The sequence below is a fragment of the Ambystoma mexicanum genome, chromosome 7q, assembly GCF_040938575.1.
Source record: "Ambystoma mexicanum isolate Mex_15411 chromosome 7q, UKY_AmexF1_1, whole genome shotgun sequence".
NCBI classification, from domain to species: domain Eukaryota; kingdom Metazoa; phylum Chordata; class Amphibia; order Caudata; family Ambystomatidae; genus Ambystoma; species Ambystoma mexicanum.
The window spans coordinates 155,222,220-155,249,575 of record NC_090941.1 but is presented as its reverse complement, the minus strand read 5'-3'; the positions used below and the strand labels follow the sequence as shown (position 1 = coordinate 155,249,575).

At 45.6% G+C, this 27,356-nt stretch overlaps 1 protein-coding gene across 1 annotated transcript in view; it reads left to right on the top strand.

Moving 5' to 3' along the window:
- PRRG1 (proline rich and Gla domain 1) overlaps window positions 1–27,356 on the top strand; it is a 507,776-nt gene that overhangs the window by 131,138 nt on the left and 349,282 nt on the right. The window contains exon 2 of the mRNA XM_069639143.1: window positions 11,977–12,028. Coding sequence (XP_069495244.1) covers window positions 12,019–12,028 — 10 coding nt within the window. The 5' untranslated portion in view covers window positions 11,977–12,018. The remainder of the gene's footprint in view (window positions 1–11,976; window positions 12,029–27,356) is intronic.

Here is a 27,356-nt window from a genome sequence, read left to right as displayed (position 1 = left end):
ACATTACCAGGTGTAAGTAATTTGTTCTTAATAACCACCTGAGTACGGACTTTACTTCTCAGAAAGTTGCGTCTAAGGCATTAGGACTTAATACAACTGAGCAGCTGTATCCAGCTTACATAAAGCCCAATGTATATATTCACCTACATTCTGTAAGGGGTGCCCATTCACTGGAACTTGTGAGAAATCCCATCGGAATCGAACATGGGGGTGCCACATGTCCATGAAGCCAGACGGACCCTTTCCCTGGATCCAAAGGATCCACATCTTTATCATCCAATATCACCATAGGCTCCTCCTTCTTCGTCATCCTGTCCTCATTGGGGCCTTTGTCAGTTGGAGGGTATATTTCTATCATCTTTGCCTGGGATTGGAGGGCTGAGGAAGATCACTGCACTTCTCCTTTTCCTGCTCCTAGTGCTTCCTCTCTGAGGGAGCTTGGTTTCCGGAGGAAAGCAAACTTCTATTGCCTGGATCCGCCCCCTCACCCTCTGGGCACCTTCGCCCTAGGAGGATTACCTAATGTGACACATTGCTTTATCCATAAAAATATCAAATGTTTTAGATATAGCTTCTAATTTCTTGTCAAATTCCCAAACCATGGCAAGGTAGATCAAGGAGTCCGCGAATCCCATGAAGTCTTGCCACCCAGACATATGAGGATCCTGAGCGGAATTAGTGAGTAGATCAGCCTTAGATTGGGGTCTAGGCCCCTATGCACTATCTCGCTTGATGAGGGCTAAGGTTTACTTTGCCAGGTAACACCTATTGGCACAACAGATTTATTTTATCCGTCCCCAAGCTCCTTGCCCCTGAAACCTTGAAGCCCCCGAGTGTGCTGATGCTCCTGGGTCCTTTACTCCAAACCGGCGAGACCCACAAGCTCAAGCCCAATGCCTTTCACGTGGCGCTGAAGGGCATATCTGATTCCCTAACCCAGGTACAGAACTTTGGTTAAATAAACCTCTATGCTCTGAAAAGGTGTGTTGTTCCTTGATTACAAACTGCTTGAACCAATGAACTAAGGCACCACACACTCTACCTTGCACACTGTGCTGAAAGGAGATTCTTTGCGCAAAGTAAACCCTGCAAGTCGGTAAGCACATCCACTACGACTCTTTAAAGAAACTGGGCACTGCTTAAGACCTAAATTCTACTCTTCCGCCCAGCAATAAGGCACTAATAGGAGATATGAGGAATATGGGTATTTGGAGTTGGAAGAAGACTGAGATTAGTTCTAGCACAAGAACTGGAATGCTCTTATAGGAAGAGGAATATTAAAGTGCTATATATTTTTTTATATTTGTCTACTTGAAACCTCTGTGCCTTGCCATAGAATTGATTTGTAGAAACTGTCATCCTTTGCGTGGAGTGTTTAGGGTGTATTCAATTAGTGTAGTTGAGCTATAGTCTGGCTGCTCAACTAGTCCGTGCAAGATCGAGAAACTGGAAAAAGCCATGCTCCTTCCTTTTTAGAAACCACAATTGGGTTTTCCAAGGTTCGAGCTACTCTGCCGTAACGTTTTTTTTTTTTTAAACTAAACCGATTCTTTTTAATCTGTGCATTGTTAGAGTGCAAATACCACCAACCACAAATATCCCACCACCACACCATGCACTTAAACCTTTAATCACTCAATCTTTTCCAGGCTCCGCCATTAGATCTTGAAGCATTACTTCTCCTTTATAGATATCTTTGCTCAGGCTAGTTGGACCTTTCTGTTGTCTCTAGACCTTCATGTTACGGCAGCAGTCAAATATATTGGTTCTATGCCATTCCAGTGCTAGTTTTTTTTTCGAGTTTTTTTTGCTGCCGATGTTTTCATTTTATAGTTTTACTGAAAATAAATATCATTTTTTTATTTGGGAGGCGGGGGAGTCCCCACCAATCCCCTCCTTCCCAGTTTGTTTTTTACTACCTATTCCCCACACCCGTTATATACCTTTTACCCCGACCCCCTTCTTTTTTGATGAGTTTTTGGCCAAACTCTGCAAAACCCTGATTCTGAATCAACGTCATACCAATATATTGACCATGCTAAGGTTGAAGTGCAACGTTTTCAGTAAAAAGGTGCTGCGACCGCGCATCGCACCTGGGCATGTAATCGTGACGGAAGTCGCTCTGCTCGTAGGGGCCTACCCTGGCTTCAGTTAATGCATGTCTGCCCTACTTCCAGAGCCGGCTTGTGAAGGAATCCTGCCTGCTAGCTCCCCGCCACGTTCTTTATAACTTCAGCCAGAGCAGACTTCGGTCGTTAAATTACACCTCCCTGAAACAAGCACTTACAAATCGATCTAGGAAAGTGTGTGCTATTTTTAGAGCTGCTGTGGTACTGCAGCATCAGAAGATGCTCTGAAACCGTGTTGATGCACGTCAGCCTTATTGATGCTTGAGGAAAGCCTGCTGTCCTATTTCGTGTTGTCGGTTCAGCTACTGCAGCGGATGCAAAGAAAAACGTCAAGGACGCGGCGCTGACACTAAAGCTCCGCACCTCCGACCTTTTTCCTTAAGCAAACGGGCTAACAGCCGAGGCGGGATGCAGCGCCGTGCAGCAGCGATCGTTTCTTTGGCTGCCTCGTTTTGTTTAGGGGCATTTGCTGTGACTTGATTTTCTCACCACATATAGCATAAAAGCAACCTGGTTGTATTAGTTATCTTTTTCCTAGTTACAGCCGCCTTGCCAGGGAAGGAGGGGTATCCGTTGTAAGCAATGGATAAGAAGGCTTGCTGCCCAAAGTCTTGTGATGCTCTGCCTTATTTCGACCAATTCACGAAGCCTTGCATCCACCCACCCTACACACCAAGAGTTCCAATCCTAGTTCCACGAAGCCAATGAGCAATTTCTTACCACACGTCTTGGTGAGTCCCTTCACCCACTCAGTTTGGGCAAGCGTTCGTTGTGTTGAGTCGGATCACCTCTTCCCATTTTTAATTCCACCCCTAAGGTGCCCAGCACGTCTGATCTGCACGTTCGCCCACACGCCTGTCATTCCTTTCCCGCCTCTGCCAGAAGGCCACTGCATCCGCTGAGCCTGGTGATGAACATCTTTGAAAGCTCTTCGGTCTCTGCAGAGCTTAATCTCTCTCTTGCTTCACTAGCAGTCATGATTATAAGGCGTTGCGTGCGTTTGCTGAATGATTTTGTGGATAAATTGAAGGAATAATGAGGTTGGCAACTTCTGGCGCGAGTAGTGTGGTGTCTGTGCACGGTTCTTCATTATTACACCGCAGACAAGATGAGCAGCCAAGGCGGACTGTTCCCAGAGAGGGGAAAGATTCAAGTCGCCAAAGTGAAGTCTCTTCCTCCCAGGGGGTGAGTGGGGCCTTGTTAGGTGGGGTCGTAGCCTGGGGTCTGAGCAAGACGAAGAATGGGAAAACCTTTAGAATTTGTGCCGACGTCTTCGTTTAGGTGAGGGGGCCACCAAGGGCCTATTGGCTTTTCCTTATAATCCGGGGACCGAAACATGAGATCACTTCTAAGAAAGTAATGCACTGCGACACCTGTGCCCCCATCTGAGATGATATGGCACGAGGGGAAACCTCGGTAACAAAACCTGCACTTGTTATCCTAACCTTACTAGCAATACTCTGAGGAAACAATACGTGAAACCGAGAGATTTCTAGTTTACAAGTTCCAACTCTATTGGCAAATGTCCTGATCAGGTTTTGTGCAAAACAGCGCTACATTAAATGGTCGCAATTGGGTCGCAAATCCCTCTTGGATTGCTACCAGCCACATAACTTGTGACTAGTGCCTGCACTGAGATGTATAGTGGTACGTCTCACCACGAAATCCTACGTTATTGGAAATAAAACTAGTCTATAAACGAAGTTCATCTCGGCAGTGTAGGCTGAAAACCCCCGCCTGGAGCTGGGGTTTGCTGAAAATATTAGAGGGGTCTGTGCCAACATTTGCTGGCTTACCCGTTTGATCATCTGCTTTAGCAATGTACTGGACTGCTCAACTGACCCACCCTGTGAGGCATTGGGGAGATGACTCTTAGCTCTTTAAAATCCTTTGTTCAAGTTTCCTGTGGTTTTTCTGCATCTGGGTGCTTGCTGGCAGGAACCCATGAGGTTCGGTTCTTCTGGTGACTGATAAGGCTGTGAAGTGCTGTGTAACGTTCGACCATTCAAAGAGCATTCTGTCCCACTGGGCCATGCTTCTTGCGTCCAGCCCCTATAATGAACAAAATCAATGAACACAATCTTTTCTAAAGAGCTTAATACTGGCGAACAGTCTTCAAGTTCAGGGCAGGGATTCGAACATGTGTTGCTCTGCTATGTTTTGCTTCCAAGACCAGTGCCTTGCCCCCGAGCTGTCCTGCCGGTCCTTATACCACTCTGCTGTTAGTCACAACCTCTGAGGTCAGCCCCTGTATTCTGTTGAAGACTCCTGTCAGGAGGTGACTGATTCCTGAAGCCAGGAACCAACAATAGTGTGTTCATAAGAATCAGTGTTTTTCTTAAACTGCTTTGTTTTTAGAATCACTCAACACCAACATTCCGGGTCCAGGTGCCACCACTTAATGCAGGGGAAATGCTTTTTTAGGAAGCGCAGTTCAAACAACGGAACAGCGAATGTATATATGTTTCTAATGAGATAATTGCATACATTACAAATATATTTTTTTAAAAATCAGTGGAAAACCTTGAGCTGAAGTGATCCAGTTGAATGTAAAAAAAAAACCCACTAGGAGTTCAGCAGGTGTTGGAAGCTAGTCCACTTTGACTCTAAGCCACCACGTTGTGCAGCCACTGAGAACACTTATGACCTCACCAACGACATCTCGAATGAGCTAACTGGGAAGTACATGTTGGCATGAAAAACTCCTCTACTTTATTTCGAGATACTTGCGAAACATTCTACAGCTAGACATTTAGCGTATGTCATGCATACGTAACTGCATGCAGAAAAGAGATATGCCTGCTTCTAAAAAAGTAAGCTTTTCAAAATATACCTCCAGAAGTCCAAAAACCCCATATTCCTAAACCAGTACAAAGATCACACGTTTTAGTAGACAAATGCGTAATCTTGTAACTATCATTCCTCAAGACTGACCTTTTACCCGTTATCTTGCAGAAGCATTACTTTGTGCATGCCACTGGTCTCCCTTCTCCTTGGTGGAGCAAACAGTATTGATATCCGAAACAAATTGATCTGGTAAACGGTTCCCCCTCTCAACCGTTCGCATTCTTCTCGAGACTGCTGTCAAGTCCTAGTTATACTACACACATATTCTTTTCAAATTCTTGCCATGCTTTGAAGGAGTATCGAGTGAACTTTATAATAATGGTCGTTTACATACGCACTAACTTTTTCTTTTAATAGAACTGATTCAAAAGGGGATATTATCGCTGTGTTTTCTAATCTATGCATCGTTGATTATTCCCCATGCAGTGTGCCACTAGGGAGAGTGAAGGGGAGGACCAGGTTATGTAGAGATACCAGGTTAAGGGTACACTCTCTTTGTAGCCTTCCCTCATTTGCTTCTCACCCTGCCACCCCGCCCCCCTACCTGTGTCACCACCTCTATTTGCTCTTGCCCTCCCCTTGTGCAAATCAGTGTCGCAACCAGTCTTCCTCATCACCGTCCCTCGTTACCTCTGGCATTCCCTTCTCGTAACAATCCCTCATTACCATTGCCCAGCTTGCCCTTCTTGTCTCAGTTCCTCATTACACTTACTCCAGCTTCCCCCCCCCTCCTCCTCTTCAGTTCCTCGTTAGCCCCCTGGCATCCCTCTACCTCTTCGCAGCCCCTCCTTGCCCTTATTTTAGCATGCTATATTCCAATCATTGTCTCTCATTAACTCTACCCTTACCCCATAATTCCCTGTCCTCACCACAGTCCCTCACTACCTTTTCTAACCCAGCATTCCTCTTCCTTGTCACAGCAGCTAATTACCCTGGCATTCCTCATAACAGTCCGTCACTACCCTCTGCATCCCTTATCCTCGTCATACTCCCTCATTACCCCAGAATCCATTAACCTTGTCACACTCTTTACCCCTGCATCAGTCAACCACGTCAGTCTCTTAGTACCTTGTCATGCCTCATTTCTGGTAGTGTCCCTCATCCCTGGATTCCTTCTAATACTTGCCTTTTTAACGGTGCCCTTCAAAAACTGTCTTAATCGCAGTTCCACATTACCCCAGTATCAACAATCCTTTTCAATTCTCCAGCATCATCTTAGTCCCCAATTACCCCTCTTCTAATCAAAGTTTATTTCCTGCATCCCGCAGCCAAATTATTCTCATTTGTCCCGCATCCCTCATCTTCGTTTCAGTCCCTTATAACTGCATCTCTCGTCTGTGCCACAGTGCTTTAATAACCCTGCGTCACCTCATCCTTATTACAGTTCTTAAATAGCACTAGTTCCCTCATCCTTCTTAAAACCCCTCATTACATCTGCATCCCTATCCTGGTTATAGTCCCTCTTTACCCCCCCCCACATCTCTTCTACCCTTCACATTCCCCTATTTTCCCTGCATCCCCCATCACACTTGCGCATTATTCCTGCATCCCTCTTCCTCCTCACACGCCCCTCATCCCAGTCAGTCCCTCATTACTACTGCATCCTGCCCCACTGCAGGTCTCCACCCCTTTCTGCACCAGTTGACAAGCCTTGGCACAGGGCATGGTCTCAGGCTATGCTCCAGGCAAAGTAGCCACTCCTCAGGATCACAGGCCATGGTCCACGGACCGACAATGGGGAAAGTCCAGTAACACCCTATTATATGCGGCTTAGAAACCCATTGAGAGCATTGCATGCCAACAGTTATGAAAGAAAAATAAAATACTTGGGTATTGCAGGCGGTTTGAAGTCTAGCATAACCTGTTAAACGGAGGGAATTTGTTTATTAAAATGACCTCTGAGGGCGCCACCATTTTAATGATGTTAAAAGGCCCTATGGAGACAAGTCCTGCCGTCCTCTACAAGAATTTAAGAGAGAAATAAGTATTTTTTGATATTGTTGCATGGTCCCCACACTGCGAAGAGGGGCGTGGCTGGGTATTGCAAGAGTTCAAAAAACACGTGAGACTCTGGGTCTGGTCCAGTAATCACGAACACGTGGCGCAACTGAAAAGTCTGCTTGTGGTTGCCAGAATGCTGTTTTCTTAGAAGTGCGAGACGGGCATGGTATCAAGAGATGACGCAGACAACAGATGTATAGTTCCAAAAAAACTTTATTAATTATCAGGATGGTGTAACGCCTAATTTACCCTATGCTATGGTGGGATTTTTCCCTACCTAAAGAAACTAAGGAAAGTCTGTGTTTGCAAGTCCAAAATAAGAATCTGTCTGTGTCAAAACCTATGCTTGTCCTCGCAACTATAACTAAACATGGTGGGGGAATATTCTCAGCAAAATGGAAGTGTTCAACAGTAAAGGTTAAGCTACTTACAGCTTGAGTTCTTATTGAGTTCCCTATTTCAAGTTCAATACAGTTCAATATAAGTTCACTTCAATAAAGTTTGGTCCGTTTCTGAAATTACTTCCTTCAAGTTAGTGTATCACAATTCACACCAAACAAAGGTCCTGGGATTCCCTTCCCGTAGATGGCTTTCTCTGGTTGGCTGGCAGGGTTTCCTCCCCGAAGACTTTAACTGAACATTCACATTGTTTCATTTGTTTCAAGTTTACAAGGAAATACCGGGTCCACTTGACCCACCTTCAGGTTTGTTTCAGCAATTGCTTCACACTTGCAGCTTGTTCAACATTCAGGGTTTCCTGGTCTAGGCTCAGTTATCAGACCACACAGTCACCTATCGCAGGTCGTGCAACCAGTGACCATATACTTTGTCTTGGGCTTGATTCTTGATGCTGGTACATTTCATATTAGGAGACTTTCTGGTCTGGGCGCAATTGGACCGCACGGTCCACCTATCTATCACAGGTTGCGCAACCACAAATCTCCCCAAAGCTGCTGTGGCTTACATAGGTTTGTCTGCCTTGGGTTTTCACTTTCCACACTTGTGTTCCTTGTAACGCTCTTTTATACCAGTTCTTCACTTGCCATATACTTATGACTCTTTTTCACGTTTGCAGTTATGACTAATGATCTTTATTATTGTTCCTTGTAATTGTAATGCTCAAAACAATGCTTTCCTTTGATCACATGTCTTGAATTCTGTTCTTATTGCGTTTTGCTGACAGCGTGCCACTTGATATGGCCATTTGAGTTAAAGTATTCATTCACTATTCAGCACATCGTAGTTTTGTCGATAGCACCTTTCTTTCTGTTCGGTATGCAATAAATTCAGTGTTCATTTAGTTTGTGGACTGTAACTTATTTTCGGTCCCTCAGAGCGCTCCGGTCTTCAGTGTCTTCTGACACTTTCCGGCTCTTCCCAGCTCCTTCTCCGAAACGGGAAACCAAACTGCCAGTTCACCGGCACGTCTCCCTGCACACACTGGCTTCTGTGCTTGGCTCCAACTCTGCTATACGGACGCGCGTGCTGCTCACCTTCATACGAGGGTTCCTGGTCTCCTTGGTTTGTTGCTAGCATGTCGGCTTCCTGGTCCTTCATCATGGCAGATTCCCCCCCGCCCCCTCTCTCCTTTCTACTGCTCTCTGTATGCTTTTGGGCTCCACCTTTTTTATACTTTTTTTTTTTTCCATTTCTAACAGGCTGCTGGTGAAGTGAGTCTCAATTGCCTGACCTTGTTTAAGCTTGTTGGTGTGCCTGATCTTCATTACTGGATGCCTCCAGTCCCCTCTTCTTCGTACCAGTGCTAGAGTGGTGTTTGCAATAGAAAGTGTGCACAACTCTTAGCTGCCGCTTCCTCTTCTCAGCACTTGGTAGGAAACTACAGAGAAGGATGGTATAAGATTGACAATATCCCATGAAGACTGAGGGAGGTCAGTGTTAGTGAAGAGGGGAGATGCCACTCTCCAATCCCCAAGGATCCTCCCCCCAAAGTGATCTTCCTTCGCTTGTCCACCCCCCAGGGTCTGGATCCAAAAGCGATGACCCTTCCCTGGCCACCTGAACCGAAGATCCCTGGGGAGTAGATGCAAGAGTACCTTCAGGTTTCTCACAGAAGCCACATGGATATTTATGCCAATTTCCCCTCTTCAAAGTTCAGGAGAATATTCATGCTGATTAGATTGAATGCATTGAGAGTTTGAGCAATCTGTGGATCTTGGTATGGAATCCCAGATGTATTTATGCCAATTTCCCCTCTTCAAAGTTCAGGAGAATATTCATGCTGATTAGATTGAATGCATTGAGAGTTTGAGCAATCTGTGGATCTTGGTATGGAATCCCAGAGGAAAAAACGAAATGTAGACTTTTCAAGCACATTTATGAACCAGAAACAATCGAGCATGTAGTGGCCAGCTGTGACGGAATGTTAGGAACATATGTAAAATACTATGGGAATCGTGCAGAGGAAATAAACTAAATGAGACGCAAAGAGATATCGTTGATTTGTGTATCTTGCCGTAGCCTCGCACTGGCATTACCAGTAATCGGAGTATGGCTAATGGCGGAAAGGAAACTAGATCTCGTAGCGCTACAGGCAACGTGATTGCCAGCCAACTACGATCTGTGGATACCTATAGTAATGAATTACTGAGTCGGTACTGTAGCGGAAGTTGGGTGGTTACACAGTGGATAGTAAAGGAAATTCTGTTGTGGAGGGGATTACAGGGGAGGCGATTCCAGGGGAAGGCGTCTGCTGCTACGTGAATTTGCACTTTAAGGATCTGTCCTATATGTATTCTTTTATTGATCTTGTGTTTTAAATGCATTGAAATAGTAAGTAATGTATTTGAAGAAGTGATCGAGTTTGCTTTTGTTGTCTGCAAAGGTGTAATAACAGGAACACACTAATAACAACATATAGCATAACCAAACCCTTAAAATTCAATGGAAACATTTGAGTTGCAGTGACTTTAAAGTTCTAATTTAACGCAACAAAACCCTAGAAAGTCAGCAGGTGTTGGAAGCAACGTCACATTAACTCGGAGCCACTATGCTGCGCAACCAATGAGCATACAGATGGCATCACATGTTAGTCACAACAAAGCTATTTGGCACACGCCTTAAAAGTACATTAACAGGTGAAAATTCTAAAAAAGGAGAAAATAAGAGAACTGTCACAAATAAAGGGTAAACCTTTTCCCTTCACCATTCCCATGGAACATTTGGTTGATCTGCAGGCTGGACAAGGCATGCTTCAGCTGAGACTCGTACCTAGGACAGAACCCTGCAAGTGCTCACTAAGACCTTCCTAGCTGGGAACTGCAGAAGACAGGACTTACTTTTCCCCTGGAAACACAGGGCCCCCAGCAACCAAATGTCCAAAGAAAGGACCCCTGGCTCTCTCTGCATCTCGGAACCACTTCAATGCCAGCTCAAAGCTGTCCAAGAAGCTGCAAGGTGACTGCCAGAGTCCATTTTGACCTTTACGCTTGATCGCATCTGCAATCTTGCAATCCTCGATGCCAAAGCTCTACTCTTTCAGTTTCAGAGACCTGTCAAGCCTCCTTGCACTCCCATCTTGACACCTCCTTCCTGGTTACCAGCTTCTTCGGGTTTGAAGCCATCACCGCTGCAATACCAAAACGCTGTGTTGAGCCACTTGCGCCCACCTATATATTACAAGTCATGTCTACAAATCTAAAGTGAGGACATGACTCCACATGTTGAGCAACAGCAGTATTTAGAATACGCAGTTTACAAGTAGTCTGCTTTTCAAGTGTCCAACTTTGCTCTGTCAGGCATTTTGAATCCTAGGAATAGGTGGATGGCTGGGGAGAAGACATGAAAAGGGGGTAATGTTAACATGTGATGTGCGATGAATAATGCATAATAATGCCTTTTAATAGTTATTCGTCTCTGCGTGTCAGCCACATTTCTCAGGTAGCAAACCAACATTTATATGGGTTTCCTTTTTAAGCCTTCCCCAAAACTCTGTTCTGACAATCTTCAAAAGCAGAAACAATTCCCCATTATGAATCGCTTTCAATATATCTGGATGTTGCCCTGACAATCACTCCCACCAGCCACTGTTCCTTATATTTTTGCAGTTCTTGCCTCACCTGCCCTGTATCAACGGATAAGTGAGTTGCATGGTATGTACCGTATCTGCCCAGTGTTCCACCCTGTCACTATGTGAAGAGCTTCATTGCACCTTCATGTTAGGTCTTGGGCTATATGCCTACCCAAAATAACAATCTACTTCCATTCTGCATTATAGTGCACAAACATCATATTTTACACCTACAGAGGATCTTCTTTCCTAAAATTTGTTATTCAGAAAAAGGAAAGCGGACATAACATTGTCTCCTCCTCCTTGGCAAGGCGGAGCGTCTCACCTCGGAGAGAGTCTGAACACTTTTTGCAGATGCCGAGAGCTCCTACTTCGTTCCCTTGGTCCTGCATTACATCTCTGAGACACCCTTTTTAAGTTGCTTTAAGCAGCCATAAAATGTGCAGCTGTTTGTGATTTTCTAAGCTTTCATCGTTCCTCGAGTTCATATTGGGCTAGGGTCGAAAGCTGTAGTAGAGGCTCTGAATGGTCTGTAGGGGTTGCACCTGCCATCATGGCAATTGCCACATGGGTGATGGAGAGGAGTCTGAGACGTGTGGTTCTTGCTCCAAGAGCATGATGGCAGTGCCTAGTTCTTGAACAGAGAACCAAATGAATGACACTAAGAGTAGTGCCCATCTCGGCGCCTGTGTGCTTTTTCACCTCCTTCCCGCTGATTGCCACGTTCCACTGTTTTCTATTGGTTTACATTTTATTACAGAGAAGATGCCATCACCATTTTTCTTTGCATATTAAAAAGTTTTCTAGTGAGTTTGTAAGCACACAAAATAAGTTAACTAATCTATGCCAGTGAGAAGATATTTTTCTCAGGTCACAGGAAAAGCAGTTTATTATTCAATGGAAGAAAGAAATTTTATTTATATTCCAATATATTTGCTGCTTTGGATTAAACCTATACTTTTGTTTTAACAGGCCCTTTATTGACCAGTATCCTGGCTGGGGTTGAAGAAAGCCATGGGCACTGGTAAGTATTAACGTGATGTTGCCTAGGCCCTGCTTGGAGGTGCTCTATAGAATCTGTTCATGTAATATATATGTGTGTGTATAGTTGGCTAATTTTAAGTAGCACTGTAATATATATGTCTGTATGGTTAGCTAATTTTAAGAAACACTGCTAAGTCCTGTTTATGGGCTCTTGCCTTTTCCCCAAGAACCCCTAGCCCAACTATGCTTAATTAACACATACTGTTGAAGACAGCTGAAGAGCGATTATTGTTGAAAGTGAATACTGTGTTTTGTAGCGATGGAGACTGTCATCTCATTTAGCCTGGTGGGAACTCCTGTTGTGTGGTTCTAGAGTTGGATCCCTTGAAGGGTTGCGATTGGCCGTTTGTTACTTCCTCTTGGAAGATGAGGCCATTTACATAGTTCATTTACGTAGCCCATGGCATTTAATAGGAGATATTCTACTGTGCAATTTTATTTGTTTCCAATAATAGGAACTTGACATCATTCAAATTTGGGTTAAAACAAGTGTTGCAGTGAACGGTAAAAGCTAGCCACAGAGCGTAAACATCTGTGCTAAATAAATACAAATATGGCTGGAACTTAATGCTGCTTGACGTGATCAGAGGTGTAGCCCCCTTCCCCCTCAATTGGTATCTGTAAGAAACGAGAGGGACTCCATAAAGGTATTTGTGGTTAAAATCCTAGAACGGTTAACTATGATTTCTTTGAATCTTTTTGACTTGTTTATGGCGTTGTGGTTAGATTTAGTTTTGAGAGAGCATATGAATTGAAGGGCCACCCTTGCTGTGCCATTGTGAATAACCAAGGATTATTTGCGACCATACCTATTACACTAAATCACAATTTTCATTTGTCCTACTTTAAATCCAATCTATAAATCGGATCCACAATTTGAGATATAATTAGACCCCAACACCTAATGCAAAACGTTCTAATATTTAAAAAGAACATGTTTTATGCAATATAAAATGTTCTAATATCATATATTGCTTAATAAAAGTATACACATTAAATATATATACCAGTTAGGACCCTCAGAACGTTACTGCCTACATGACATATGTACACACCACCCCTTTCCCCGGATTTCAGCAAAAGTGAAAAATTGGGTACGAGTTTGTGGCTTCACATTTGTTCCCTATACAATTCCACACTGTTTCACCAATCTGCACCACATTTTGCACAGTTACAATAGGTTACACATTTTATTAGCCTGTCAGTCTATATACTATGGAAAGAAAATGTGTATGCATGTTTTAACCATATAGAAGACCGTCCTATGTTATACCAGGGTACTCTAGCTATTTAATTTAAACTATATAAGCTTTGCTGAAATAAGTCCTACTAATTTCATAGCTGCATCACAGATAAACATTTTATCAATTTTTTCCAGGCTGCTTCAAGGAACTGAGCCACACTCTTTACTTGGTGCAATCTTTTGTGCTCTTACAAAAGGATATAGCATCAACAATGGTTCTAATTCTATTTGCTTTAAATAAAGGTTTTTGATCTATTTTCTATATAAAGGACACAATTCAAAAGGGAACTACTGTATCATTGGGAATTAAACCTTATTTATCTTTCACACTGATTGCAAGTTTCTACAAAATAATTGGAGCAATGGGAGAATCCCAAATCTGAATTTTGAGAAAAAGGGAGCGTTTGTTATTGTCCAGATTATCGAAGTAATCCACTCTTAACACCAGCTACATGTAATCGCTAGATAAAGGAGCACCTGCAGCACTTTATCAGGTCGTGAACACTATCCACTCCTTGAATGCCTCCTTAACCATAATTTTAGCTCACATTCCATAACATCTGGGGTTATCCCACAATTCCTGTATACAAATGTTACGTAACATTGATTTAATATAAAGTAACTACGGCTATTGTCAGCAGCAGCCGTTGCCATCAGGTCTTGTAAGAATTCAAGATCGATCCCGAGATTAACACAATTCCAGATCTTAATCCAATATATGAGCGGTTTTAATTTGGGGGGCTATTCCACTCAATCACATTTCCATCCTTGCCAATAGTGACTGGACTATTTGGTAATTCCAACAATCTTTTAAGAAGTTTATGCTCCTCCTTGATTTCCAGCATTTTGATGTTCTTGTGGCTCCCTGTGAAGCGGCTGATCTCGCTTGCATTTTGTAGACCGTGATGGCACTTGAAATTGCCCTTCCACCAGACTGTTTGGAGAGTTTGATTACTGCTTCCCCCCTATGTGCAAGGATGTTCTTTTTCCTAGTTGAATTTTCCAATTTATAACGTCAATTCTTATCCCTAAATAGGCACAGGTTTCAACTAGATCAATGGTTTATCCATCAGCTGACCTGTTTGGTTGTGGGACCTTTGTCTGTCTTGGTGGTTGGCAAACCATAACTTTAGCTTTGCCGGTCTTTTTCTTCAGCCCTCTTTCCTTAGCTAAAGCATATTCTTAGATACTGTGATTAAGTTTCAGTCCTGCCACTGCCCCAAAAATCCGAGGACTCCAGGGACGAGGTAAGCTGTTCTAAGAGTGCCATGAGTTATCTGGAGGGGATGGAGGATGTTTGGAATCCCCATACCACGCCTCCCTCAAACCAGCACAGAATCGCTCTGCTTCATTCTGCCCAACTCCCGACCCTCTCTAGAACTACTTCAATGATAGTCAGTCTGATCCTGGACTGCTAAGGAGAGAGGAGGAAAACAATATTGAGATCTGTTTGAATCTGCCATATGAAGAGAGATCCCCTATGGGCCCCATGTAAGGAATCACTGTTTCTGCTGCATGGGCAGATCATAAGGAGAAATATTGTCATTTAGCTCTGCATTTCTTCATGGCCATGAGCCGAGAAATCAGCATGAGAGCTATAATTAATCACAAGGGTCTCTCACTTCTACCCAGGGGGGAGCCTTTATCTGTGAGGCTAGGGAGGGGAGCCCGCTACGCAATACCCTACCTAGAGGTAGGGGCAAGCAGGGCCTCCCCGGGAGCGATTTCCCCACTCCTCCCCACCCTGGGCACAAGCACTCCCGTTCTGGGAAGGAAATCCCTAAGCCGCATCTTATGAAAGCTCCTTCAATGCCATACTTTGAAGAAAAAGATGAAGTCAGTCAGTGTGCTATTGTCAGTCAAATACATTACTGACATCTACAATGGAAAACTTGCATAGTACTGGGACGAAGAAGCACAACGGAAGAATACAGAGCATGAATCCGATAGAGAAAATGGATTATGACAATCTGCGGGGAAGTCCCCTCAACATGTCCTTAAGAGGCAGGGACTCCAAAAGAGGAGCCCGGCAAGTTCGAACGTGGAAGAGAGACTGGCCGTGCAGTGTCCTAAGCTGGAGAGGCATGTAGCCGGGGAGTCCTAAGCCTACCATGACGAAAAGGAGGCATGGGAAACTGAAGAGAGCCCATAGCGTCCTGAGGCCAAGGAAGGTTGTGGCGTGACCGCAACTGAGACACAGTGGACCAGGAGGTACGATCACAATGCCGATACAGTTTGTGCTGAAAGGTAAAACGAGAGAACAGAAGTAAGAACAGAAGCACTGTTTGCAACAACGCCTCAGAGGAAAGAAGCCGACCTGACAAGAGGAAACCCTCATCCAGTGCGCACCCCGGTGATGTTGCCCCTGGAGGATGGTAAGCTTTCCTCTTTACTGCACCCCTTCAAACAGAATTTAAATCACTGCTGAGAGGAAAAGTCCGATTGAAAAGGTGAGAGCATGGCTCGCCTCGGCTGCAAGAAAACACAAAGCTTACCAAGAGCCAAACCTACCTTTAGGCCCTGTATCCCAAAGTTGCCTTGTCTTACCTTCGAGGGGATGATTAATGGTGGCACCAAGTTGGAAGCCCTCTTAGCAGGCTTCTCATCACGTTTCATCATTGTCTACCATACTGGCACTATCGTGGTTCAGGGTCCTCAGCCCAACCTCATTCTCTTTGACCGGTGCCTTCCATCCCTCAACTTCTTGCCTCACCTGCCTCTCCCCCACGTCCCCCTCTCTGGTCCTCCCCCTCTGACTGGTTAACCACGCCCCTGTACTTCTCCTCTGATAACCTTCAAAGGCAGAGACCTCCTTCACCTGGCCACACTTAATGCCCGTTCAGCCAACGAACAGTCCGCCGACATCTGCCTCCTTCTTGAAGACATTGACCTCTGCATTCTCGCTCTTAGCGATGGTTCAATGCTAGCTCAGTCACTGCTTTTGACTCCCTTCTCCTCGATGGCCACAAGATTTTTTCAAAGCCACAACCCAACTGTGCTGGTGGTGGGGTTGCCTTAATCTTCCCCGAGTGGGTTGCTGCCTCCCTCATACCCACTCAGCCTTATGCTTCCTTCAAGGGCCTGGTTTGCAAGCTGGTCATCTCTCCCTCCTCCTCTCTGACCATGATTACTATCTACAGGCCCCTGTCACTAACACTGGGTTCCTCTCTGAATGGACTGACTTCTGCTCCTCTCTCCTCACTACCTCCAAACTCCTTCTCTTCAGTGACTCCGACATCCATTTGGACTCTACCACAGCATCAACTCTCTTCCTTGACCTATGCACCTAGCTCTCCCTCTCCATTCTCCCGTCTGGTCCAACCCACTCGGGAGGACACACTCTTGATGCCCCCCCCCCCCCCTCTGGTCACACCCCTCTACTGGTCCGACCATTTGCTCCTCTCTTCTTACCTGGGTCCCCTTGGTGCTCTGACCAGACCTTCCCCAGCCCTGACAACCTCGTTCACCAAAATCCGTCCGATGACACGTGTCAGCTGCTGCATTCTTATCCACCTTCACCCCCCACTCTCCTCCCACTGTCATGAACTACAGAACACACCCCTTTTGGACTTCCTGGTCCTTGTCTCAACGGGGCTTACACTCCCTTGTACTTCCAACATGGCCGTCCACTGTGAAACACCTTCCTCGCTCTACACCTTGGACGTAGCGTGTTCTATTAATAGACCACGCCTCCCGCGGCTCCGCGCGTCTCAATGCTATTGCGAAGTGGCGACCAGACGTGTGCTCCGTAGCTCGCGGTATTGTTTTCCTTGCTTCTTCCAGCCAACCCCATTCCTAGTCCCTTTCCTTCCTTTCTTGATTCCTGGACTCGTGTGCTAGTAGCGCACTCTGTAAATTTCCCGGATCCTTGCATCCCGGAACTTTGAACGCACGCTGGAGTCGGAAGAGACTTGTGCAGCCTTATTCAAGACTCGATCCGTCCGCAAGAAGGCATCGGTCAAGAAATCCAGCAAAGATCGAACTCTGGTGAGAAGGGGGGAACTCCTTGACACCCACCTCTGACTCTATCTCTGATACTGCTCTCAGCAACCTCCAACTGGCCATTATGAACACTCTGGACATTCTTGCGCCAGTCATGAAGATCCGCCTGAAAACCTACCTTGTACAACTCCGAACTTGCAGCCCTGAAACGAAAGTGCAGAGTGCGAAACGGAAGTGGCAAGCAGCAGGCTAAACTGGCCTGCCACCCGATCCATAGGCAATACAAACTCTCCTTGCTAAGAAAAGGGCCCACATCCAGGCACAGGTATCTGGTGCATCCAACAACTCGGATGAACTCTTTAAAATCTGCAGGCAACTAGACAACCCTTCCGCAGTCTCCGCATCCCTTCTTGCTTCCCAGGCCCTCTGCAACGCACTGGCCACACACTTCAGCACTAAGACTCTTGATAGCCTGAGCACGCTTGCTACCCTCTCCCCCAGCCCCTCCTTCACTCCATTGTCTCGTTTGGCCCCCCACCCTCCTCCTTCCTCTCTCCTTTCTCCCCTGTCACACATGATGAAGGCACTAGAGTTGACCGCTCTATGAAGGTCTCATCCAAACAGGTTTCCCCTTGCTCCTTCAGATCCATGAAGGACAACATTGGCTCTCTTGCCACTGCACTCACTGATTCCTGCAACCACTCTTTTGCTACTGGATCTTTCCCCTCCTCCCTCAAGCACTCCCTTGTGCACCCCTTCCTGAAAAAACCTTCAATAGACCCTACCTGTCCAGCCAACTACCACCCTATTTCTATCCCCTTTCCTTGGGAAACTACTGGAGAAGCTGGCCTTTCCCCAGCTGACCTCACACCCTGAACTTGTTGGTGGGCTCCACAGGCATCAATCTGGATTCCGAGCATCCAAAGGCATGGAAACTGCTCTTCTGCTCGCATCTATGGACGCAAACTCTCCAGCTGTCCTCATTCTACTCGATCTCTCCTCTGCCTTTGGCACAATCAACCACTCCATCCTCAAAACGGCTTCATGATACCATGGGAATCTCGGAGCAGGCACTGGACTGGCTGACCTCCTTCCTAACTTACCATTCGTCCCAGGTCATTGTGTGCACCTTCTCCTCACCTCCTTCCTTCTCCACCTGTGGTGTCCCACAGGGCTCAAACCTCTCTCCCCTGGCTCTTTAACACTTAACTTGCTCAGCTGGCACTCCTAATTTCTTCCTTCTCCCCAACTTCCAGTCTAATGCAGATGACACACGACTCCTTTTTCAAACTTCCTGCTGACCCTCTTGCATCTTCCTTCTTCGGGGACTGGCTATTTGCCATCCAGTCCTGGTACAATTACAACGACCTCTGCCTCCATGCCAGCAAGACTGAGAGCCTTCCTATTGGAACCTCAGCTCCCTCTTTCTTCCCCTCACTCTGCCCATCCTCTATGGGCTCTTCCCCCTTCTACTTCATCTGAAGCCAGAAGCCTTGGAGTCCTCTTCGACTCCTCTCTCCTTCTTCCCTTACATTCAGGACTTTGCCAAGTAGTCCCACTTTCAACTCTTCCTTCTCAAAGGAATTCTCCCTTTTCCCCCAGAAGCTCAATGTTACCCGCCCCCCCCCCTGGTTCTCTCTAGGCTTGACTATTATAATAGTCTTCTCCTGAATCTACCCTCTTCCACTCTACGACCCCTACAGCTAATCCAGAATAAGGCAGTATGACTTATCTTTGGCATCAAGACCAAGGACCACATCTCTCCTTCCCTAAAAACTCATCATTGGCTCCCGGTTGCTGCACGGATTAAATTAAAATCCTTCTGCATCATCCACAAGGTAGTGTGTGGCCTGGGACCATGCTATCTGCAATGTTCTCTTACCAACTAATCTCCCTCTAGATGTTTACGTTCCTCTGGCACCACCTAAGGCGTTTCGCTAAACAGAGGGCCGGAGGCCGATCTATTGTTTCAGCTGGCTCCTTCTTGTGGAACAGCCTCCCACTTACACTTCGTCTTGAGCCGGGCCTCCTCAAATTCCAGAACCACCTTAAGACTTTCCTCTTCACCTTCTCCCCTTCTTCCCTTCTCTGCTAATCTCAGTCACTGTGATTGGTGACCAGGCCCCTTATGTGTCCTTCGGGGTCCTGGCCTTCCACACCTGTTCGCCGCAGTGTCTGCCTACTCACAGCACTTACCTCGCAGCCACCTGCCTTCATCTTGTAGGCTTGCACTTAATTACCTACCTAATGCAGCTCCACGCCTTATAGCACTTACTACACTAGGCGCTTACATCTACTGCTCACCCACGAGCGTGGATACCCCCACTCTCCTCTTCTCCCTGCACTTGCACGTTCTGAATACTTACAAGGCATAGTCGGTTCATCTATATTCTCTGCTGTATTTGTTTCAATCCCATGTTCCCTCCTCGCTGCCCTGTGGGCGCTTTGAAACAGAATTGACTCATTGTAGAAGCACCTAACAAATGCACAATAAATAATTGATGGGAGCTGGAAACCTATGTGTGTACGCCTTCCACCTGATGACCGAGTTCATAGACCAGAAACACACCTTTATGTAAGGTCTGTTTACCAGGTATACTTGAGGGGACTTCAAAGGCCCAAAAGAACACAGTTTGCAAGGACCTGACCCTTGCGGATTTGAGCACAGGGACTATGGGATGTTGTAGGAAAAACGCAAAAATCCAGAAAACCACAAATCCAAAGATGCAATCCGGTGAGGTAGTAACAAAGTAAAAACAGAAAAGACGATCCAAAGAACAGATGGAATCCAAGTCAGGAAGCCACAGAAACACAATCCAAAACACTGGTCCAAAACAGAAACCTCCAGGAGTCTGAAGTCGCAGGAGAACAAGACCAGCCGTAATGCAAGGAACTGGTGCCAGGAAGTAACTTGGAAAAACAAGCTCTAAAACACCAGCACGCCACTCACGGAATAATCCTATTGAGGACTGGCCGCACGTCGGGAAGCGTTGGGGCATCACGGCTGCTCCGAATGCCGGGAGCCATTTTGCCTTGAGGCGAAAAGAGGTGCCATACGTGGACTTTGTGTACAAGTGCTGGATGCCGGGTTGTAACAACTGTCAAATGGCACAGATCTAGACTGAGGGGGCTCGACTTCCACCGGATCTCAAAATGCTGCTGAGCCATCTAAAGCCTCCATGGGGGCAGACTGGGCATGCAAATGAAAACAATTATTTTGTGTTTATCAAATTTATTTGATTTTACAAAAAGCTGCTCGGTCTGTGCAGGAAAGATCTTCGTCTTTTGTGTTGGGAGTGAGTTACTCTGCGAGTAAAAACGTTTGATTTACAGATGCTGTGCGTCAGTTTGAAGTCGGTCATTTGTGTTTCCTTGACAATTTTCCTGGGGGTTATCTTCTTTGAGGCATTTTGCCAAGGATAAGTCTATGATCTTTGCTGCTGCAATCGTCCAAGATGTTTTGTTTCCACTTATGAGTCGGTTCCACCAGACTTCTTCTCGTAAAACAGAGGGCTTTCGTAGCGGGAGTAAAAAAGCTTGCCTTAGGTTGATTGTTTTTGTGCACGATATTAAAAGATGGCGTATTGTTTCGGTTTGTGTGGGATCTTTTCACAGTCTGCAAATACTCACGTTGGACAGACCTCTCAATGCTCTAATTTCATTTGTTGGTAAGAGGTTTAGTTGTGCCCTTAAAAACAGTTGTCTTGTTGTTTTGTCAGGAAATCTTCTCACGATTAGTGGGTGATCGTTTAGTTTTTTTATGTGTTGCAGAAAATGGGCGAGTTTATTTGTTGTTGCTTTTTCTTGCGTGAGTATCCAGCCTTGTAGATCCATTTTCTTTTTGATTTTGTTGGGGGTGAGGAAAAGTTCTTCTTTGGTGAAACCGAGTTCTATCCGAGTGTTTTTTTTTCTCCCAGGCGGATAACGATTTGCAGTTTCCTCTTTGAATTTCTTGATTGATTAGTTTGTACTGACTTGGAGCGTCTGGCATGATTATTTTCCTGTATAGCAACATTTCATTTGCATCCACTGTCGCTTTCAATGAAGTTAGTCCTAGTTCTCTTCGGATTGCCGCTATCGCTGTTGATTTTGGGAATTGCATTACTTCTCGCCAAAAGTATCCCTCCAACTTGTCCCAGATGGTTTTTGGGATTGTCAGGAAGGCTTCCCCACCATATGTCAGCACTGGGACCACTTTGCCCTTGAAAAACTTAGATTGGGAACAAAGAGATGCGGCCAGATTTCCTGTCCATTGCTCGACCCTGAGCTGTACTTTTTCTGGTCTTTTCCCAAAGATTGTGTTGCATTCTTACTTCGTTGCCTGAGCTGTCAATTAGTACTCCAAGATATTTGAACTCTTTTACCACTTCAATTTTGGTGTTCTCGATTGACCAGAGGAATGTTTTTTTTCTGGCAGTTGATTTCTCGAGGATCAGAATTTTTGTTTTCTCATTGTTTATTTCGAGGTTGTTTTCTGAAATATAGTTTAAGTTGTTTAGTTGGCCTTGCAGCCCAACAGGGGTTTGATCAAGCAGTATAATATCTTCTGCATAGAGAAGCCTTGGAGTTGGGATATCACCCAGTTTTGGTGCAAAGGTTCTGAGATCTTTACTAGAGTCTTTGTAATCCCCAATGAAAGCCGTAAAAAGTGCTGGAGCCAACGGGCATCCTTGCTTTACGCCTCTGCTGATTGCGATTTCTTTCGGTAGAGTTCCAGCGTGGTTTAGTTTTACCCTCATTGATGTGTCTTGATGCAGTGCCTTTATAGGCTCTAGTAATTGGGGTGGGCATTTCCATTGTTCCAGTTTGGCCCATAGCCTGCTTCGGTCGATTTTGTCAAAGGCCTGTGTTAAGTCCACAAAGGCTATGAAGACCTTACGTTGCTGTGCTCGAGTGTTCTTTATGATATTGAGTATCATGATGTTTACTTGTGTACCAGTGTTCTTCGTAAAGCCTGATTGGAGGGGATCCCAGCTGGGTGAGGTTGAAGCCCACCTTTGGAAGCCTTTTAGCAACAATGAGCCAAAGATTTTCCCGATGGTATCTAATAGTGCTATTGGGCGGTAGTTGGTGGGATTAGTTCTGTCGCCCTTTTTGAAGATCGGGACTACCGTGGCCTTTGTCCATGAGCGGGGTATCAATTTTGAGGTTGTTACCGTTTCGAAAACAAGGGTTATAAACTCGGCCCATTCTTTTGGGTTATTTTTTAAGTCTATATTTGTTGTTCCATCTGTTCCGGGCGCACGACTAGGCTTTAGTTTGCAGATTGCATCTTCTATATCTTCAATGTCGGAGATGTCTTCCCAATTTGAATTATCGTTGGCGGTGTTTAGGGTTTGTAATCCGTTGGGGTTTTGGAATAGGGTGGAAAAGTGGGTCGTCCATCTTTCTTCACTCACTGTGTTGGCTAGGTTGTTGGCCTGGTTGCTGTATCTTTTTTATGAGTGACCAGAAGTCTCTGGAGTTTCTTCCCATTACCTTTTTGAGCACTTCTTCTGAGTCTTGTTGGTATAGTAGAATGCTGTAAGATTTTAACCAAGCTTTATATTTTGCTGTTTCTTCTCTTATTTTTTTTTCCATAAGTATCGGTCTTGATTTTGCTACAAGCCGTTTTAGTTTCCTTAGTGCACGGCGCTTGAGTACCAATAGTTTATCGTACTTGTGATGTCTTTGGGGATTGTCTTTTTTCTGACCCGTTGTGGGGTCTGTCTGGTATTGAATTAACAGGGGTTGGTAGTCTGGTTCAGTTTTGCACCGGTTAGGCTCTTTGGCAAGTTTCTTTTTGTAGTTTTGTGCTAGATCTTTTATCCTTTCAGCGTTCAGTCTTAGGCGATTGCCTTGAGTTGTTACTTCCACTTCTTCCGACATTACGTGTTTGACTGGGCGTTGTGTGGTCCATTATATTTGAAGGATGTTATGATCGCTTTCCTCTGTGCGTAGGACCTCAAATGAGGTTAAGAGTTCTAACATGCCTTCTGAAGCGAATATATAGTCGATTGTTCCCGCTTGAGATGCTCTTTCCCAGGTTGGAATTGGGGGTTTTGTTGTTGACAGCAATGCCGTGTTGTGGAGGTTTCTGGAGTCCATTAATTTTAGCCATTTTTTTCCTCTTGAGTCTCCTCTTGTCTCGCTGTTGGGTGCTGTTGGGTAAGAGCTTTTATGGGGACATTTAGCGTTCAGGTCTCTGCAGATAATTAATTCGGTGGTTTCGGAGTTTATTTGGGTCTCGTCTATTTCTGTTTCGATTATAAGAAGAAAATCATCATCATCTGAAATTTTGTCTGGGTTCCAGTACGTTGTTATTATTACGATCGGGGTTTCCCAGCTTTTGTTCGTGATCGTGCGGGTCCACTTCACCTTAATTGATGGTTCTGTGAGGAAGATAGCTCTTTGTCTATTTCCAGACCGCTTCCTGTTCGAACTGCGATCAGGAGGCCTCCAGATGGACGGCCCGTTTTTCCTCTTGCGGCTTTTGAGGTTGTCAGTTCATAGCCGTCTAAAGCTGGCGAGGTTGTGAGCCAGGTTTCTTGTAGTGCTAGAATGTCGAAGTCTCCTAGATTAGTTTTTCCTGTTTTCATCAGGTGTTTGAATCCTCGGGTGTTCCACAATGCCATTTTCAAAGTTTTTGTCGTTGAGAGCAGGTTTGTTGTTTTTCCTAAGGGTGAATCTTTCTCTGCTCTCGTTGGTCGTTGCTATTTAGTAGAGCTGTTTGGGGTTGTTTTAGGAAACAAGGACCATAGCTGTTTTATTGGTCCAAGGGAGAGTCCGGTTGTCCTTTTCTGTTCTTTGTCTTTAAGGTTGATTCTTGGTGTTGGGAGCTTTTCTGCTGTCGTTTCTTTGCCAGCGTCGTTGTTTATCTTTCTGGGTTCTCTCTGTTTCAGTTGATGGGGTATTTCTTTCTCGCCTTCTCGACTGGTTTTCAGCGTTGGATGGAAGGTTTTTTGCGGGGTGTTTCCGGTGGTATCACCTTTTCTGTTGGCTCCGAGGCGGTGCGACTGGAAGTTGTCCGGGCTGGACTGGGTCTGCTGGTTGGGTGTTTGGTTGTCGGTCCAGTATTCCGTCAGGAGATAGCCTATTTGTCGTAGATCTGTGTCGGTTTCTTTAGACTGGGTGATTCTTGCATTCTTTTTTATGTGTATGTATGCTTTTGCTTTACAGGCTTTGTGGTATGGTTCTACTAGAAGGATGTCCTCTGGTTTCAGGTGTCTAAGGGACTTGATGTTTCTGAAAATTTTAATTATCGTTCCTCTATTTAGAGTTACTCCTTCTGAGTTGTGATCTGTTTGTTCCATTTTGAGGATTATTGTCTGGCGGTTTTCATCATTCTTTTTCTTTAATGCGCGGGAGGTCCATTGTTTTCTGGGCTTATTGCAAGGGGCCTTTTTTCCTGATCGGGATCGGCTTATTGGTCTGCGTCGAGGGGTTCCTCCTGGTTTTATTTCTTTCAATGATGGGGGTGTCTTTGTTGTTGACGTTGCATCTTTCTTCCAAGAATAGGGCTTGACTTTTTTGGGATACTGGGAGGGTTGGCTTTGGTTGGGAGGAGAGGTTCGGTCCTTTCGGCTATCTTAAGTTCACTCTGGGTGTGTTGCGATGTGGTGTTGCGCTTTTTCGTCTTTTTGTTTGTTGCTTTGTTTTTGGTGGGGCGAGTCGATGCTGATTGTGGAGACCTCTTCAGCATCTTGATCTGGAGTTAAGTGTATGGACAGGTTCATTAAGTTTGTATCCGCCAAGAAGTCTTCAGTTGTTATTGGCGATTTTTGAATAGATTGTTGTCCCAGTTGATGAGTGGGGGGTGATTTTGGTTGCTGATTAGTAGTAGTTTGTTTTGGAAGAGGTATTTTTTCTGGTCTGCCACGATCGGTGGTTGAATCTTTGGTCATTGTGCGATTTTCTGCCAGTGTATTCTTTTCCGAGAATTGGGTCGGTAGATCTGTTGTTGTGTTGAGTTGGTTGGGTGACTGATTCTTCTTGCGTGTTTCTTTTCCTTTGGTTCCCAGGATTTACTTTATTTTGGGCTCTTCTGGTAGTCTGCTTCGGAAACTGAAGATCTGGGCGTGTAGTGGTTGCTCTGTTTGGGTTTCTGCAGTCGAGTAATGTTTTTGTTCTCCCTTTTCAGCTCTCGGAGTATTTATTTATTTTATTTATTTATTTAAATTTATATCGCGCGCAAGCAGCCCAGGGGCATTGAGGCGCTGTTACTTGCAATAACTTAGTTACATGGTACATATGATAGCGATTGTTGACACATTATGAGTAGTACAGGAAATCATACTGTTGTTACAAATATAGCATTTGGGCGTAAATTACAAACCTAAATGATAAGTATTTGTGCTGATGTGTCGGTCCTTATGTGAAGAGGGTAGTTTTCAGTGTTTTGCGGAAGGTGGTGAGGGAGTCCTCGCCACGGATGGTCTTTAGTTTTTATTTCTTGTTCCTTGGCTGTGATGAAGCTTCTAGAAAGATTAGTTTCGTATGCATGAGAGCAATTAGGGTTGTGTTGTCTTTTAGCGTGTCATTCAGGGTCTCGTAAAGTTTACCGAAAGGAGCTAGAGCTATGGTTATCGCCGACATTATGGTCATCATGTCTGGTTTCCTTGACGGAGTTTCTCTTTGAGGGAGGCTTATTCTGCCGGGTCTAGCCGGTGATGTTTGGGGCTGTTCAGATCTTTATCTTTATTGTCTGATTGTGTGGCAGGTAACTTCCTCTTTGGTCCCTTGTTAGGGTGCTTGCTCTCATGGGTCTGGGCGTTAGCAAAATTTCCCAGTCTGCTCTGACTGCTGGAGCTGGTGGGTCTTGTCTTTGATCAATGATTTTATTTGTTGCTGTTTTGGGAGCTTGGGATTCCGGCAGCTTGGTTTGGATCCAATGTTTGTTTCTGCTTCTGAGTGGGTTCCGTTGGCTTGGGAGGGTGCATCTTCGTCTAGCTGTGGCTTGGTTTCCTTTTGAGGCAGAGGGTCGATAGAGTGCTGTGGGTGTTCGTCTATGATTGCCGCTTTTGGTGGTGGTTTGTCCATGAGTTTGCCAATTGGCGTTGTCTGGTCCTGTGTTATGCTGTTGAAGTTTTGACTAGGCTGGTCACCTAGTTTGGCGATGTCTAACGTTTTTTCCTCTGAGTCTAGGGCCTTGGATGTCGTTTTGCAGGCTTTAGGTGCCGGCACTGGGTCAATTAGGGCCTCCAGTATCTTGTTGTCAGTTAATTCGTTGAGAATATCGTGTTTACGTTTCCCCTGTCTGGAGAAAAAGTCTTTCAGGGAATTGCAGAAGGTGGTTTTTAGTACTGCTTCATTTGTGGGGTCCCGTTTCCCTTTTATCGTTTTTTGCTGATTGCGGTTTTTGTTAGTTTTTCTTTTTGTCTGGCAGCCATTAGCCTGCTTGGTTTTCTGTGTTTTTTAAGAAGGCTGTGTCACATTTTTTTTTCTTGTTAGTTTCTGTGCTTCAGGTGTGACTTTTTTGCCTGGAGTGAACTCTTCCCAAACACTGTTTGGTTGAGTTCCGTCGATCGCCTCTAGGGGCGCTCTTCCAGACTGCGGGGGGGTTGGAGCGAGGGGCCGGGGAGGCGTGCTGTGATTCTCCCAGCCCTAAGCTCCTGCTACTTCCTCCGTGGTCTCCGACACGTGAACCATAGCTGCGACAGTGCTGCGAGCCGGTCTCTCCGCGGGAGCTGGAGCTGCCGGCGACCTGGTCGAAAGCCTCGGCGTTCGTCCTTCGCAGGTGGTGCTGGGAGCCGGTGAGATTTCTCGGTTTCCTGCGGCGCTCGTGTTATTGTTGTGAGCGGGCTCATCCGCGGTTGCTCCCCCCGCTGGGGCGAAGCCCCTCGCAGCCTGTCCTCCGACCTGCTGCAATGGGCTGCTCTCGGCGGGGGGGGAGTTGGCGCGAGGTCGGGTCTTCGGTCGGCTCCGTATTTGATTCTTTTGTAATTTGCGGCTGAGGCCGAATTGTGGTGCGTTGTCACGCCGGCTTCGGTCGCAGGCGACGACTGAATGTTTTGAAAGTCTTTAGCCAATGACATGGCTTTTTTTGGTGCTGCAGGGTTAAAGGTGCAGTTTGAGCGTCCGCTGGGAGTCCCGCTTGGGGTGGTTGAGAGTGGGGGCGGGGGGGGATTTAGGGCCAGGATTTGCT